The sequence below is a fragment of the Notothenia rossii genome (assembly GCF_949606895.1).
Source record: "Notothenia rossii genome assembly, chromosome: 7".
NCBI lineage: Eukaryota > Metazoa > Chordata > Actinopteri > Perciformes > Nototheniidae > Notothenia > Notothenia rossii.
The window spans coordinates 4,768,253-4,784,977 of NC_136905.1; the positions used below are offsets into that span (position 1 = coordinate 4,768,253).

At 40.3% G+C, this 16,725-nt stretch overlaps 1 protein-coding gene across 1 annotated transcript in view; it reads right to left on the reverse strand.

Moving 5' to 3' along the window:
- Positions 1-16,725, reverse strand: part of bbs9 (Bardet-Biedl syndrome 9) — a 193,393-nt gene that overhangs the window by 139,225 nt on the left and 37,443 nt on the right. The window contains exon 9 of the mRNA XM_079640904.1: positions 11,497-11,511. Coding sequence (XP_079497030.1) covers positions 11,497-11,511 — 15 coding nt within the window. The remainder of the gene's footprint in view (positions 1-11,496; positions 11,512-16,725) is intronic.

The window sequence follows — 16,725 nt, forward strand, 5'->3', positions numbered from 1 at the left end:
CAGACTGGGGGAGACAGACTGGGGGAGACATCATGTGAGTAACGGTGTAACTGTGGAGCGTTGCAGGTTATTTCAGATATTAACAATTACCTGTGCACCTTTTCAATCCAGACGTGCAATTATTACTACATGATTATGTGGATAATTCAATTTGGTTTGAACACATGAACTGAGAGGGAAGCCAAGGGCAACAGAGGAGAAGCAGGGAGAAAGGAAAGGGTTTTAAGAGAGGGAGAAAAACCACGAGTTGGAAAAAATAACCAATTGGTATTTTTTTGACTCGTGCTGGGATTGCAAAAATGATTTAAGATATCTGATGAATAGTTTCGCAACATTACTCTATTTCATTAAATATATATTCAATTGGAGGGATTTTTCCAACCAAAGATATGAAGTCGGTGTGTGTGTGTGTGTGTGTGTGTGTGTGTGTGTGTGTCTGTGTGTGTGTGTGTGTGTGTGTCTGTGTGTGTCTGTGTGTGTGTCTGTGTGTGTGTGTGTGTGTGTGTGTGTGTGTGTGTGTGTGTGTGTGTGTGTGTGTGTGTGTGTCTGTCTGTGTGTGTGTGTGTGTGTGTGTGTGTGTGTGTGTGTGTGTTTTTGTTAGTGTATGAGTGTGTGTGTGTGTGTGTGTGTGTGTGTGTGTGTGTGTGTGTGTGTGTGTGTGTGTGTGTGTGTGTCTGTGTGTGTCTGTGTGTGTGTCTGTGTGTGCGTCTGTGTGTGTGTGTGTGTGTGTGTGTGTGTGTGTGTGTGTGTGTGTGTGTGTGTGTGTGTGTGTGTGTGTGTGTCTGTGTGTGTCTGTGTGTGTCTGTGTGTCTGTGTGTGTGTGTGTGTGTGTGTGTGTGTGTGTGTGTGTGTGTGTGTGTGTGTGTGTGTGTGTGTGTGTGTGTGTGTGTGTTTTTGTTAGTGTATGAGTGTGTGTGTATTATTATTTATTTATTTGTGTGTGTGTGTGTGTGTGTCTTTCTTTGTGTGTGTATTAAAAAGCATAATTTCCAAAATATCTGCAGACGGCCTCCACATCTGTATTATGTTGAAAATATAATTAGAGCAACAAATGGAAGTCATAATTCAACGTGCAGACCCTGAAGCAGCAAACAGAGAAGCTAGCACCTGATAGGAACCCACTAACATCTGCCGGGAATATTTATACTTTCTGATTTTCACTTTGTTTGCTTTACTTTGTTTTTTTCTTGGCTGTATCGTCAAACTAAAAGTCTCCAAAAACGGACCCTGAGGGATACTGGAAGTGTTATAGAGGAGGGGCAGAAGGTAGAACATACTAGGAAGGACTTTAGAGCTGAAGGCTTTGAGTGTATATTTCTGCAGGGAGCCACGTGACTGATACACCTTGATTACAAACGGGAAAGTAAAAACAGCTTCTTTTAGATTTTTAGGAAGAGAACAAAACACAAGTCAGGTTTTTGTTTTTGTTATATTAGCAAAAATAAACGAATGTTAGAAATATAATATACATAACAAAAAAATTTTTTATTATAGAATAAAAACATAAAATAAATGCAGGTACAAATAAATAATTGGGTGTAAAAAAAAAAAAATGTAATAATATTTTTTTATATTAAAACAATACAATAAAAATAAAACATTTTAAAATTAAAATATAACAACTATAATCAACTACTTATATAATCAAAACATTAAAGATAAAACCAAGACCCTTCTGCCCCTTCTGACTGACCGTCTGTCGGTTTCTACACGGACCACTATTGCGGTAAGCATGTTGTAACTTCCGGTTGTTGTTGTCATCTCCGGGTATCCCGTGTGCCTGTTCTGTTGCTGATAGCTTGTTATCTTAACTTAATCGATCGTTTTAAAACTCTTGATCACGGCAACTGCCTGACGTTGTAATCACACGTTACTACAGCTTAAGCACTCACAAACTCTCCTTCTCTTAGCGACTGTAACTCCACAGTTGCCTACACTCTTTTCGGGTTTGCTAACGGTAGCTACTTTAGCTTGATAGCTAGCCATGGCTCTTTCCCCACCCTCGGGTGCTATTTCCTGCTCTAACTGTCTCATGTTTGGTTACTCCCCTACCTCCTTTACTGGTACCGATACATGTGTTAAATGTAGTATAGTTGTTAGGTTGGAGGCGGGAATCATAGCCATAGAAGCCCGGCTCCGCATCTTAGAAAATAACTCAGCTACAGTAAAGCCCATGTTAGCCGGTGCGGACCGGCAAAAGGTAGCTCCTCTTAGCCGTCCCCCGGCAACTCCCGAGCAGCAGGGAGAATGGGTGACTGTTCAGAAGGGGCATAACGCGAAACCCGCAGGTCCCCACCAACCCGTTCACGTATCTAACAGATATTCCCCACTCAGCGAGACACCCGCTGAGAAGCCAACTCTGGTTATTGGTAGCTCTATTATGAGACACGTGAATTTAGAGACCGATGCCTCCACAGTCACATGCATTCCGGGGGCCAGAGCGGGCGACGTTGAGGCGCATCTTAAACTGCTGGCAAAAAATAAACGTAAATACAGTAGGATTGTTATTCACGTCGGTGGTAATGATGTTCGTTTACGCCAATCAGAATGCACCAAACTTAATGTGGCGTCGGTGTGTAGTTATGCTAAGACAATGTCGGACACCGTAATCTTCTCTGGTCCCCTCCCCAATCTGATCAATGATGACATGTATAGCCGCATGTCATCATTTCAGCGCTGGTTGTCTTGGTGGTGCCCAGCAAACAATGTGGGCTTCGTGAATAATTGGACAGCCTTCTGGGGAAAACCTGGTCTGATTAAGAGAGACGGCATTCATCCTACTTTGGAAGGTGCAAATCTCATTTCGGCAAACATTTCAGGGCTCTGTGGACTTAATCCATGACAAACTGGAGTTGAGACCAGGAGGCAGAGTCACAGTCTTACACGCTTCTCTGCGCTCTCTCCTAGGCAGTCATCCATAGGAATTCCGACCCCAATAAAATACCCAATATTAACGGTGTGTGTGTCTGCCCAAGGACAATTTAAGGTAAAACCTAATAGAGGTGTCATACATAATAACCTAATAAAAGTAAATGTAACAACTACTACAGTGCAACAAAACAGGAAGATTAAATGTGGTCTCTTAAACATAAGATCTCTAGCATCTAAAGCAATACTGGTAAATTATTTAATATCAGATTATAATATTGATATATGCTGTCTCACTGAAACTTGGTTGAGACATGAAGAATATGTCAGCATAAATGAGGCCACTCCACCCAGCCATATCAATACTCATATTGCCCGAGGCACGGGCCGAGGAGGTGGAGTTGCAGCAATCTTTGACTCAAGTTTACTTATCAATACTAAACAAAAATTAAATTATACCTCCTTTGAAAGCCTCATTTTCAGTCTTACGCATCCGACCTGGAAAACTTTGCAGCCAATCTTATTTGTTACAGTGTACCGTGCACCAGGTCCTTATTCAGAATTCTTATCAGAATTCTCTGAGTTTTTATCAGCTTTGGTTCTTAAAACAGATAAAGTAATTATCGTAGGTGACTTTAATATTCATGTTGACGATGATAAAAATAGCCTTACTGTTGCATTTAACTCTATATTAGATTCTGTTGGTTTCTGTCAGAGTGTAAATAAACCAACCCACTTCTATAATCACACTCTTGACCTTGTTCTGACTTATGGTATTGAAATTGAGCAACTATTAGTCGAACCGCATAATCCTGCTTTATCCGACCATTTCTTAGTAACTTTTGAAGTACTGTTACTAGACTACAAAGCATTAGCCAAAAGCTCCTGCAGCAGAAACCTATCTGTTAGTGCTATAGCCAAATTTAAGGAAGAGATTCCACCAATACTTAACTCGATAGCATGTCTGCATGTAGGGGAGGAAACTTATATAAAATGTACACCACCCCAAATTGATCATGTTGTTGATAGTGCTACAGATGCGCTGCGAATAAAATTAGACTCTGTTGCTCCTTTGAAAAAGAAGAAAATAAAACAACATAGATTAGCTCCATGGCATAATGCCGAAACCCGCAAAATAAAGCAAAAGTCGAGACAACTTGAAAGGATATGGCGTTCCACTAAACTTGAAGAATCTCGTTTAATTTGGCATATTACTCTCAATGAATATAAGAAAGCACTGCGTAAAGCGAGAGCAGCCTACTACTCTTCATTAATAGATGAGAATAAGAATAATGCAAGATTTCTTTTCAGCACTGTAGCCAGGCTGACAGAGAGCCACAGCTCGACTGAGCCTTCTATTCCCATAGCACTCAGTAGTAATGATTTTATGTGCTTTTTTAACGATAAAATTGTTACTCTTAGAAACAAAATCAATGACCTCTTGCCTTTGACCAGTATAGTGTTATCAACAGCTCCCGGAAACGTAAGTTCTAATAATATTACACTAGATAGTAAACTAGAATGCTTTCAGCCATAAACCTTGAACAATTAAATTCAATGATTCTCTCTTCTAAACCATCAACGTGTATCTTAGACCCGATTCCAACTAAGCTGTTAAAAGAAGTTTTTCCATTAATTAGCACTTCTTTATTAAATATTATGAATATGTCTTTATTATCAGGCTATGTTCCAAAATCATTCAAAGTAGCAGTGATAAAACCGCTTCTTAAAAAGCACAACCTCGATCCAGAGGTTTTAGCCAACTATAGACCTATTTCTAATCTTCCGTTCCTCTCAAAACTTCTTGAGAAAGCAGTCGCAAAACAGCTGTGTGATTACTTAAGAAACTATGATTTATTTGAAGATTTTCAGTCTGGCTTTAGAACACAACATAGCACAGAGACAGCTCTGGTTAAAGTCACAAATGACCTTCTAATAGCCTCTGACAAGGGACTTGTCTCTATTCTTGTCTTACTCGATCTTAGTGCTGCATTTGATACTATCGACCATGATATCCTATTGCAAAGACTAGAGCACTTAGTTGGCATACAGGGAACTGCTTTAGGCTGGTTTAGGTCTTATCTATCTGAACGCTCTCAGTTTGTACGTGTCAACGATGAATCTTCCATGCAAACCAAAGTTAGCCATGGAGTGCCACAGGGCTCAGTGCTTGGACCTATTTTGTTCACCCTATAAATGCTTCCGTTAGGCAATATTATAAGGAATCATTCTGTAAACTTTCATTGTTATGCGGATGATACTCAACTATATTTATCAATCAAGCCTGATGAAATTAATCATCTAAATAAAATTCAAGACTGCCTCAAGGACTTAAAAACGTGGATGACCTTAAATTTTTTGATGTTAAACACGACCAAAACTGAAGTTATTGTACTTGGCCCGAAGAATCTACGAAACAAATTATCTAAAGATATATTAACTATGGATGGCATTAATTTGGCCTCCAGTGAGACTGTAAGGAATCTTGGTGTTATATTTGATCAGGATTTATCCTTTAACGCCCACATAAAATCAATTTCAAGGACCGCCTACTTCCATCTACGTAACATTGCAAAAATCAGGCATATCTTGCCTCAAAACGATGCAGAGAAACTAGTCCATGCATTTGTTACTTCAAGGCTGGATTATTGTAACTCCTTATTATCAGGGTGTACCAAGAAGTCAGTCAAGTCGCTTCAGCTGATTCAAAATGCTGCAGCTCGTGTACTAACCAGAGTTAGGAAAAGGGACCACATTACTCCTGTTCTGGCTGCCTTACACTGGCTCCCTATAGAACACAGGATAGAATTTAAAATTCTTCTTCTCGCCTACAAAGCCCTTAATGGGCAGGCGCCATCTTACCTTAAAGAACTCATTATACCCTATTGTCCTACTAGGGCATTGCGTTCCAAGAATGCAGGGTTGTTGGTTGTTCCTAGAGTCTCTAAAAGTACAATGGGAGCCAGAGCCTTTTCTTATCAAGCTCCACTTTTGTGGAATCAGCTTCCAGTTTGTGTTCGGACGGCAGACACCCTATCCGTTTTTAAGAGTGCGCTTAAGACTTTCCTTTTTGATAAAGCTTATAGTTAGGGCTGATTAGATTCAGCCCCTAGTTTTGCTGATATAGGCTTAGTTTGTCGGGGGACATCTTACTTCTTCCTTCTCTCCGTCTATACCTGTGTACTCTCATGTTCCGATTAACCCAGCTTCCCCAAATTTCTTTCTTTTTGGTGTCTATATACGCCGGGATCCGGAGTCATGGATGATCCTGCGGTCCTGTGTCATGGATTGCGAGTCCTGGATCTTGAGTCGTGGCTGCGGTCCTGGATCATAAGTCCTGGATGGATATCCTCGTGGATTCATCTTCTTATTATACACACACGCATTTCAAAACATTTGGACTACCTATGTTGCAAATGTATTATCTTTTCAATTTACACACGGCATCTATTGCACGTCTGTCCGTCCTGGGAGAGGGATCCCTCCTCTGTTGCTCTCCCTGAGGTTTCTCCCATTTTTCCCTTTAAACTGTGGGGTTTTCTCTGGAAGTTTTTCCTTGTACGATGTGAGGGTCTAAGGACAGAGGGTGTCGTATTGTCATACTGATATTCTGTACAAACTGTGAAGTCCACTGAGACAAATGTAACATTTGTGATATTGGGCTATATAAATAAACATTGATTGATTGATTGATTGATTGAACCAAGAAGTCACACTTAATTTTTTACCGGTATTCTAGGGTTTAAATATTCTATTTGTACATAAATGTGATTTTATATTGCATTTATTTTTGCAGGACGTCTTAATGCTGCACCTTTCATTGACTTTGTGTTAAGATATGCTGAATAAATAAACTTGCATTGCCTTACAGGAAATAGGATAACACAAAACATAATATATATATATATCTTTTAAGGCAGATTAGTGTAACGGCACGTCCACACGGCAGCGTCGCTGCCCATTCACTTTGAATGGGGTGACGTCACGCTTTGCCGAACTGCATTGTGGTTCCGTCGCTCTGCTTTGCCTCCGTTGCTCGCTTCAAAAGTTGAGAAAAGTTCAACGTTTGAAGCGTTGACGGAAGCGTCAGCCAATCAAATCATATGCCAGTATAAGCTCTAGCCAATCAAACCGCGTGCTTGTGTGTCCGGGGCGAGAGATTAATGTGATTGGTTGTTGGTTGCACGCCAGGCAAGCTTCAACGCACGCCGCCGTGTGGACGTACCGTAAAACACGCATCGGCTCAGGAAGTTCAAAGCTTACCGAACGGCAAACCTGTCGCTGTGGTAAAGTTATTTTGCATTGACTCATTTCATGTTTCTCATGAAGCAACACACTGTTACACTTTCCAAGCCAATCAAAAGTATCCTGTATCTGCTAAAGTCACATCCTGAGTCACGTCATGTGCACAGGAGCCGAGTTTAAAAGCTGGATCGTCTGCGGAGCTTTGGCAAAAACCAACGGTTGCATCATGAGTTTACGTCAGGCCTCACAGTTTCAGTCTGGTTTGATGATTAGAGGAGGACAAGACAAAGAGCAGACTGTTGGTGTGTGTGAAGCCAGAGGGTGAGTAACTGACCAAGCTTCATGTCTGCAGCACACTGAGGTTTCTGTGTTTGTCTTACGGATTATTCACCTCATTCAATACTTGAGCTTCTGTATTGCAGTTTGAAGAGTTTGTGTACCTGAATGAACAGCATTTCACATATTGTGGGTCCCCAGATGTGACCCCTGACAAAGGGTGGGAGACGTACTCACATCTTAAACTTTAAACGGAGTAATTATAAATAAAAGTATTCTTTGACAAGCCAAAGCCCTGCATTCAAACTCGTACTTGAGTAAAGCTTACTAAGTATAAGTATAAAGAATAGGCCGTTTTCTTTACTGGATTTACTGCAAGAGCACGACATGATGACGAAGAGGATGTGGGAGGCTGTGGCTCAGTGGGTAGTGTGCTGAACTTCGAATCAGGTGGTAGCAAGTTCGAGTACCACTGCAGTCGGCATGTCGCAGTGTCCCTGAGACACTTCACCCCACATGACTCCTGTGGGGATTGCCCACAGTATGGAGTATGTAAGTCGCTTTGGATAAAAGCGTCTAACAAGTGAAATGGAATGTAATGTTTTGCGGAGGTGGAAAAGTTCTCGTATGATTTTTATTTCAGTAAAAGTAGTCGTAAAAAGACTCTGTTGCAAGTAAAAGTTCTGCATCCAAATCTGACTTGAGTAAAAGTACAAAAGTATTGGCATACAAATACACCTAAAGTCTGTAGGCACTTGGTTTGGGAACTGAAGGGACGCCGGTTCAAGTATGATTATATGACCGATTAGTACTTTCAAGTCAGAGTTTCTCAGTTCAGAAACTAATCTAAACAATTTAATGAAGTAAATTACTCTAGTAAATATACTTTATAACGTTTCACTACGGCCCTGATAGTTGCTTGCTGTTTGTGTGGGAAATGAAGCTTTGTGGAACTGTTAAACACACTTAGAATCACGTGTGTGTGTGTGTGTGTGTGTGTGTGTGTGTGTGTGTGTGTGTGTGTGTGTGTGTGTGTGTGTGTGTGTGTGTGTGTGTGTGTGTGTGTGTGTGTGTGTGTGTGTGTGTGTGTGTGTGTGTGTGTGTGTGTGTGTGTGTGTGTGTGTGTGTGTGTGTGTGTGTGTGTGTGTGTGTGTGTGTGTGTGTGTGTGTGTGTGTGTGTGTGTGTGCGCGTGGCAGACAGCGTTTATTTGAGCAGAGGACCACTGTACAGGATCAGACTCTCACCACAGCTGCAGTGATGTCAGCCGTGTGTGTGCATTTGATTTAGTGTGTACGATATATATTCATTCTGTACGTGTGTCTTTTTATAATTTCCTCTGTGATACACACAGTCACCACGCAGCCCTGTCCTCCAACAAATCATGTTCTTATGCAGCCAGTCTGCGGCTTTAAACGGTTCCTCTGAGAGGCACCGAGTCCAGGTGTGGATGTCTGGATAAATGTTATTCTCTGCCGACACATCTGTCCAACAGTGTGTAATTAAACATGAACACGTTTTATCATAATAAGATCTTTATCCTAACTAGGATTTGCCGAGTGGAGGACCAATCAGTGTTGATCGGTTAAAGCTTTATTTCTAAGAGCTAAATCTGAAGCGTCATTTGACATTAAACTGACGTCGTTGGTTGAAAGATAACTACAGGATTTCACGCTTTGATTTGTAGTCTCTTACCTCTGAAGAGCCAGAGAGCGCACGATGCCGCTCAAGAAACAGAACTTCATAAAGCCGCGGTTCGTTTTAAATAAAGTTTACATTATGATTTAATTGTATCTTTATATTTGACATTTTACTTTAACTCTCATACTTTTTTGTGAAAATTCTTACTTTGACTTCTCATGTTTGAAAACATATATTTATTGTATTTTTTTATAATGTAACTTCATTCTAAAATGGAGCATCTCTGTCCCATTGAGATCAACAATCTCTTTCACGGGAGACCTGCCGCACATTGGTTACACATGTAACGGAAAACAAAAAGGACAACATAATGACAGGGTGTACCATTTACAAACGTATTCACAAAGACAGGTACCAGGAGTATCGAATATCATTTCACCCAGCTGTGCTTCAAAATGATGCAGGGGAACCAAAACGCTCATTTTCTAAATGTTTTGCAGAGTGTTCCAAGCTAGAGGCGCTTCGCACATAAAAGCTTTAGTGCCTCAAACAGTCTTAGCACTTGGTACGTGCAATAAAAACACATCCTGGGATCTCAGGTAATAGCTACTAACGACTCTCTGTGATATCAGAGAGCAGATGTAAGGTGGTAGTTTACCTAGCATGGCTTTGTAGATGAACATGTACCAATGACTGAGCCTCCGTACAGTTAGTGAAGGCAGACCTGCCCTGGCACACAGGGTACAGTGATGAGTTAACACTTTACAGTTTGTAACAAGTGTCAGCGCACTGTGATAGGCGGCATCTAACTTGATCAGGTGCATTCATATAGATCAGATCACCATAGACCAGCAGAGGTCAAAAGGTCACAGACTTCTCCTGGCTTCAAGTATTCTAATCATAAATAAAACACTGTTTCTCTCCGTCTCTTCAGTGAAGAAGCATTGTGTCCCTGCAGTAGTACACACACACACACACACACGCACACACACACACACACACACACACACACACACACACACACACACACACACACAGAACTATTTTTCTCCAACTCAGAACTGCAGATTATATTCATATGCATACGCCAGAAACATTCTTGGGGAAACGTAAACTGCCATGTTTCTGACAAAAAATGAAAAGTGTCCAGCAGCAGAAACGGCATCCAGGTATCCGAGTGCAGAGGATGTTATGCAGAGCTTTGGATTAAAAAAAGTAAGCAGATAAAGTCAGAGCGCAATGCATTCTGGTCCATGTAAGCACTGCCGGCAGCAAACCGCTTTCTAGGTAAATACAGCACGCACTGAGGAATGCGATGAGTTAACTGTGAGTATTGGTTGTACACTAATTTGAGGTCAACATAAAAGGTGGCAAACTTTTATTTTACGTTTCCAAATCAATACAATATTAAACAAATAAATAAAAATGCTTTGGCCAAGGGACTTTTTGTACCAGATGTAATAGATGGTACCCCTAATATATATAATATTTATAATCACCATTATACACACAATTATGTGAATAAACACATCTGAAGAGCCTTGGGCTTTATGTTTAATTTTATGTTGAATAAACACTGATTTTGTTGATGAAAAGTGTCCAATTATTAAGGGGTGTGTGAACTGACGTTTCATTATTAATGTTCTTGCAGTAAGTCCGCCTCTCTTTTCATTTTTTTGTCAGAAACATGGCAGTTTACGTTTCCCCAAGAATGTATCTGGCGGATAGATATGAATATAATCTGCAGTTCTGAGTTGGAGAAAAATAGTTCAACGTGTGTGTGTGTGTGTGTGTGTGTGTGTGTGTGTGTGTGTGTGTGTGTGTGTGTGTGTGTGTGTGTGTGTGTGTGTGTGTGTGTGTGTGTGTGTGTGTGTGTGTGTGTGTGTGTGTGTGTGTGTGTGTGTGTGTGTGTGTGTGTGTGTGTGTGTGTGTGTGTGTGTGTGTACTACTGCAGGGCCTCTAAGCCTACTATAGATTACAGGACATCCTATTCTTTATCAACGCACACAAACTCAGACGGACTAAAACAAACACTGACTGACGACTAGGAACACTGTGTGTGTGTGTGTGTGTGTGTGTGTGTGTGTGTGTGTGTGTGTGTGTGTGTGTGTGTGTGTGTGTGTGTGTGTGTGTGTGTGTGTGTGTGTGTGTGTGTGTGTGTGTGTGTAAATACTCTTGCCAAGTATCGTGTTACAGGAACATAAACAGTAGGCAGTGGTCTCTTCCTGTATATACAGTAGTGTGTACATGTGTGTGTGAGTGTGTGTTGGAATGCATACAGTTTAGTTTTGATTATGTTTGCATTTCTGTGTGTAAGAGAATATTGAAATGGAAAATCCATAATGCAGAAAATATATGTTTATGTGCACATCTACATGACTTGTTTGCCTTTTTATATATAAAGTGTGTGTGTGGGTGTGTAAGTGGAGAGGGGGGGGGGCTCTATTCTGTCCAAACCAAACACTCACCTTTTGGATTAAGCTCTGCAGAGAGGAAGAGGAGAAAGAGTGAAAGGTTAAAAAGGAGAATTCAGACAGATCACAGACACAGAGGTTGTTATAAGCAGCGATGGAAGACTCTGATGTTGGACAAGAGGAGGGGATTCCCTGGGAAAGCCTCCTTCTCCCTGAATGTGGAAATACACAAACACTCTGGGTCTACTTTGTCCAGCGTCCCACACACTTGGAAAGTACCACAGGAGGAGAGCGGGGAGCCAAACCAATCCTGATTATGCTAAAATGTGCAAATCCAAAATTAAACTTAGAATAAAAATCAGTCTGACAGAACGTGGAGAAAAGACAGCTATGGTTATAAAATGATTATTAATACTTCCAGCAGTGACCAAACCTTTACTGACAGGCTATAGGATTCATTAAACACTGTTCATATATACATCTGATTGTTTCCCATTATGTTAATAATTTCAGTATTTATTCAACTGTACAGTATTTAATTTACATTTTTTTTAAATCTTATTTCATATTATACATATTTTTGTTATTCCCGCAACGTACTTTCACTGTTATACCTATCGCACTATTTTAAGTGTTTTTATATTTAGTTACTTGTATGTTGCATTTCTGAAGGGCGCCTGAGACCCACTAAGATGCGGCTGCTGTGCATATGACAAAGAAAGCTTTTGAATCATTCGAAAACTCTTCACTATATAATCAGCCGTTTAAAAACTGTGTGTGCAGCAGGCTTATTAGGTGAATAGTTCACAACGGTGAAGATGAAATTCGATTCCCTAAAAACAAACATTTATAATTAAATTGTAAGATTTAAGTAATATTTTTAACAATGTATGTTGTGATCTGAAGGCCCTACTATGCCTTTCTCCCTTATTTCCCTTTCCTGTAGTTTGTTATAAAGGTATTTAGTGCATGTAAATGGTCTTCAAAGACAAAAATCCTTGTGTTCCCTCCAGAGAGAGTTTCTCTCCCAATCACTCTGAAACGCCTGCATTGGACTCCTTTGTTTACTTCTAAATATAGTGACATCACTATGTAACACTCGCCCTTCTATTGGGTAGTGCTCCAACACATTGTACGTGATAGGCTAAGGGGCGGGACATCTGTAAGCAGGTTGACCAATCACAACAGAGCCGGCTAGCTAACCAATCAGAGCAGACTGGGCTCTGGTTTCAGACAGAGGGTGAAAAGAGGTGCTGCAGCACAGGCAGTACGAGAACAATAAAGAACTTTTTGAACATTAAAGCATGGAAACATGTAGAGACACTACATACTGATATACACCTGAACATCAGCAGGAGAGGACTCTTTAAAGTAGAGACACTACATACTGATATACACCTGAACATCAGCAGGAGAGGACTCTTTAAAGTAGAGACACTACATACTGATATACACCTGAACATCAGCAGGAGAGGACTCTTTAAAGTAGAGACACTACATACTGATATACACCTGAACATCAGCAGGAGAGGACTCTTTAAAGTATAGACACTACATACTGATATACACCTGAACATCAGCAGGAGAGGACTCTTTAAAGTAGAGGCACTACATACTGATATACACCTGAACATCAGCAGGAGAGGACTCTTTAAAGTAGAGACACTACATACTGATATACACGTGGACATCAGCAGGAGAGGACTCTTTAAAGTAGAGACACTACATACTGATATACACGTGGACATCAGCAGGAGAGGACTCTTTAAAGTAGAGACACTACATACTGATATACACCTGAACATCAACAGGAGAGGACTCTTTAAAGTAGAGACACTACATACTGATATACACCTGAACATCAGCAGGAGAGCACTCTTTAAAGTATAGACACTACATACTGATATACACCTGAACATCAGCAGGAGAGGACTCTTTAAAGTATAGACACTACATACTGATATGCACCTGAACATCAGCAGGAGAGGACTCTTTAAAGTAGAGACACTACATACTGATCTACACCTGAACATCAGCAGGAGAGGACTCTTTAAAGTAGAGACACTACAGACTGATATACACCTGAACATCAGCAGAAGAGGACTCTTTAAAGTAGAGACACTACATATTGATATACACCTGAACATCAGCAGGAGAGGACTCTTTAAAGTAGAGACACTACATACTGATATACACCTGAACATCAGCAGGAGAGGACTCTTTAAAGTAGAAACACTACATACTGATATACACCTGAACATCAGCAGGAGAGGACTCTTTAAAATAGACTCTACATACTGATATACACCTGAACATCAGCAGGAGAGGACTCTTTAAAGTAGAGACACTACATACTGATATACACCTGGACATCAGCAGAAGAGGACTCTTTAAAGTAGAGACACTACATACTGATATACACCTGAACATCAGCAGGAGAGGACTCTTTAAAATAGACTCTACATACTGATATACACCTGAACATCAGCAGGAGAGGACTCTTTAAAGTAGAGACACTACATACTGATATACACCTGAACATCAGCAGGAGAGGACTCTTTAAAGTAGAGACACTACATACTGATATACACCTGAACATCAGCAGGAGAGGACTCTTTAAAGTAGAGACACTACATACTGATATACACCTGAACATCAGCAGAATATCTCATATTTTAAACATTGAGAAACCTAATTATATCTAAGGATGCTTGTATCACAAATACTATTTTATGATTGGACGATGCAATTGTGAATGTTGTTATATTATTATGTTTCTATGAAGTAGTTTTGCCTGTGGAAAGCAATTGTTCAGGAGTGTTAACGGTGTGCCAAACTTCAGCAAGAGCAGTAAAGTAACTCTGAACTATGAAAATAAGACTCGGGTTCCAAAAGTGAATTTTTCCTTAAAAAAGAGTGAGCATCTTTTATCCCTGCTCCTCAGAGCCAGATCCCCCAGCTGCTCAGGGATTTAAACCGTCAGCCTCCTGCTTCCCTAACCTTTAGGCTGTGGCGATAGGAGTCTGGCAGATTAAGCTCTGATTTGATTGGCTGAAGAGGATTTCCTGCAAAGGTGAATGAGAAGCAGATGGCAGGTGGCGGGCCAATGGAAAAGGCTCTGAGGTGCTGAGTCAGAAAGTTCAAGTTATTAAACTCCATGAAAGTCACGCTTCCCTACTGCTGCAATCACTCTGCAGCAATATCTATGCAATATTGATATTTGTGTCAAATAAATTAACAATTGTGTCATTAACAATGCTGGGAATATCCCCTTAGAATGAGATCAGGGTTATTGCAAAGTAGGTAAAATAAATTGGCTTTTGAGTCTAATAGTGAATACAAAATATGTGCAGTATATCAGAGGTTAAAGGTGGGGTATTGTAATTGTGGAGAAACAAGCTCCAGATCGCTAGAATTTGAAAATACACAACAGGAGAAAATCTGCCACTTCCTTACAGAGCCCCTCCTCCAACACACACGAACGCGCACATGACCAATGAGGGCACGAGATCAGTTTGTGCACAGATGGAAGGCTGACAGGCAGGTAGGCCATCCAGTTACTTTAGCCGGGCCGGCTCAGATGATTGGTCGTGCTTTTTACAGTACTACGGCTTCCACAGATGATATTTCTTTATGGATTTTTTGTCAAAGCACTTCAGATATTCATTGCTATCGGGATGTTAAGAGCATTCCATGGAATATAACAACAAGTGTATCTCGAGCCGGTTTCTCAAACGTACCTACCCTACCTTTAAAAGTGGAAAGCGGTGACGTGTTTAAAGAGAACAGAAATGTGCAACATATAGGTACAAATCAAATTCAGCATAACTAATGGGGATCTATTGTATACTTAATTCTTATTAAAACGGGTGTCTTGGTTTTTGTTTAAGAAATGCTAGAATCTTATCTGCGAGCATTTCTTAAACAAAAACCAGCATTATCTAATCCTCAACCGTAATTTTAAATGATACTTTACTTTTGTTAAATAGTGACTTTTTAGGCGTTTGAAGTCTTGAATGGTACTGCACGTTTTTAGTCTTAATGTAATCTGGTTTTGAGTTCAGTTGAGCTTTTGATTTCATTTTGATCCAAAGCTCTAAATTTAAAGTCCTTCAATTAATAAAATACAAGTTGTAATCGTGTTTGTCGATGGGGTAACTTGCTGCTTGAAATATGCAGTATTGAAAATATTAACTCTGATCTCCTGTCATTACTTTTCTCAACCTTTTCAAACTGCAACGCCAAAGAAAAGAAAATTGGAGTGGAGAAAAGGTAAGATCAACACAAAGAGGAAGAAGAAAAGAAAAGCAAGAAAGAACTAAAAGCTTCACTGTTGAGTGAAAGCTCCCGTTAAATGTAAAGGACATGTCAAATGGAGCAAGAACACACACACACACACACACACACACACACACACACACACACACACTCACACACACACACACACACACACACACACACACACACACACACACACACACACACACACACACACACACACACACACACACACACACACACACACACACACACACACACACACACACACACACACACACACACACACAGTAGCTGATCCTGGCCTGCTGCCAGCCAGTGTTCAATCAGGCTTTCCTGTTCTGAAATCTCCTGAAACGGCTGAAAAATAACACTGAGTGAAATTCTGGATCCATTAGCCGCTGTGGTAGAAACAGAGGTCAGAAAGCAAGTCTTTCTTTTATTTATAAGCATATCCACTGTAGTATATCCAACAGTGACAGCTGGTCTGAGATGTCCAAAAGCGTTGGAAAAAGACTACCTTCAATATATCTTCAATACTCCATTATCCAAGCTGAAAATGAAATAATAACTGGAAAGATAGTTCACAGAGAGCACAAACGTCAAGCATTCAAGGCTTAACACACTTCAAAAATAACAATTTTTACAACCAAAAAAGGTTTTAAATGACATCAAAACAGGTATAGTATAAGACTATCAAGCTTTCCATCTTGTGTTTTTACAAAAAAGTGCAGAAGTTCACAAAAAAGATTGAACAAATGAGTCCTTAACAATAATCAGAAACGTGTTCCTTGGCCAGTTCCCCAACTCTTCACACGCTTCAAAGTTAAATACTTTTACCCAAAAAAAAAAGGTTTTCAAAAATGACAGATCGACATCAAAACAGGTATCGTAAAAACGGTGCAGAAGTTCATTAAACTATAAATGAATCCTTAAAGAAAATCGAGCTCTTGTTCCTGGGCCAGTTCCAAGACTCTCCACTAAATCTGTCAATAAATCTTTGTT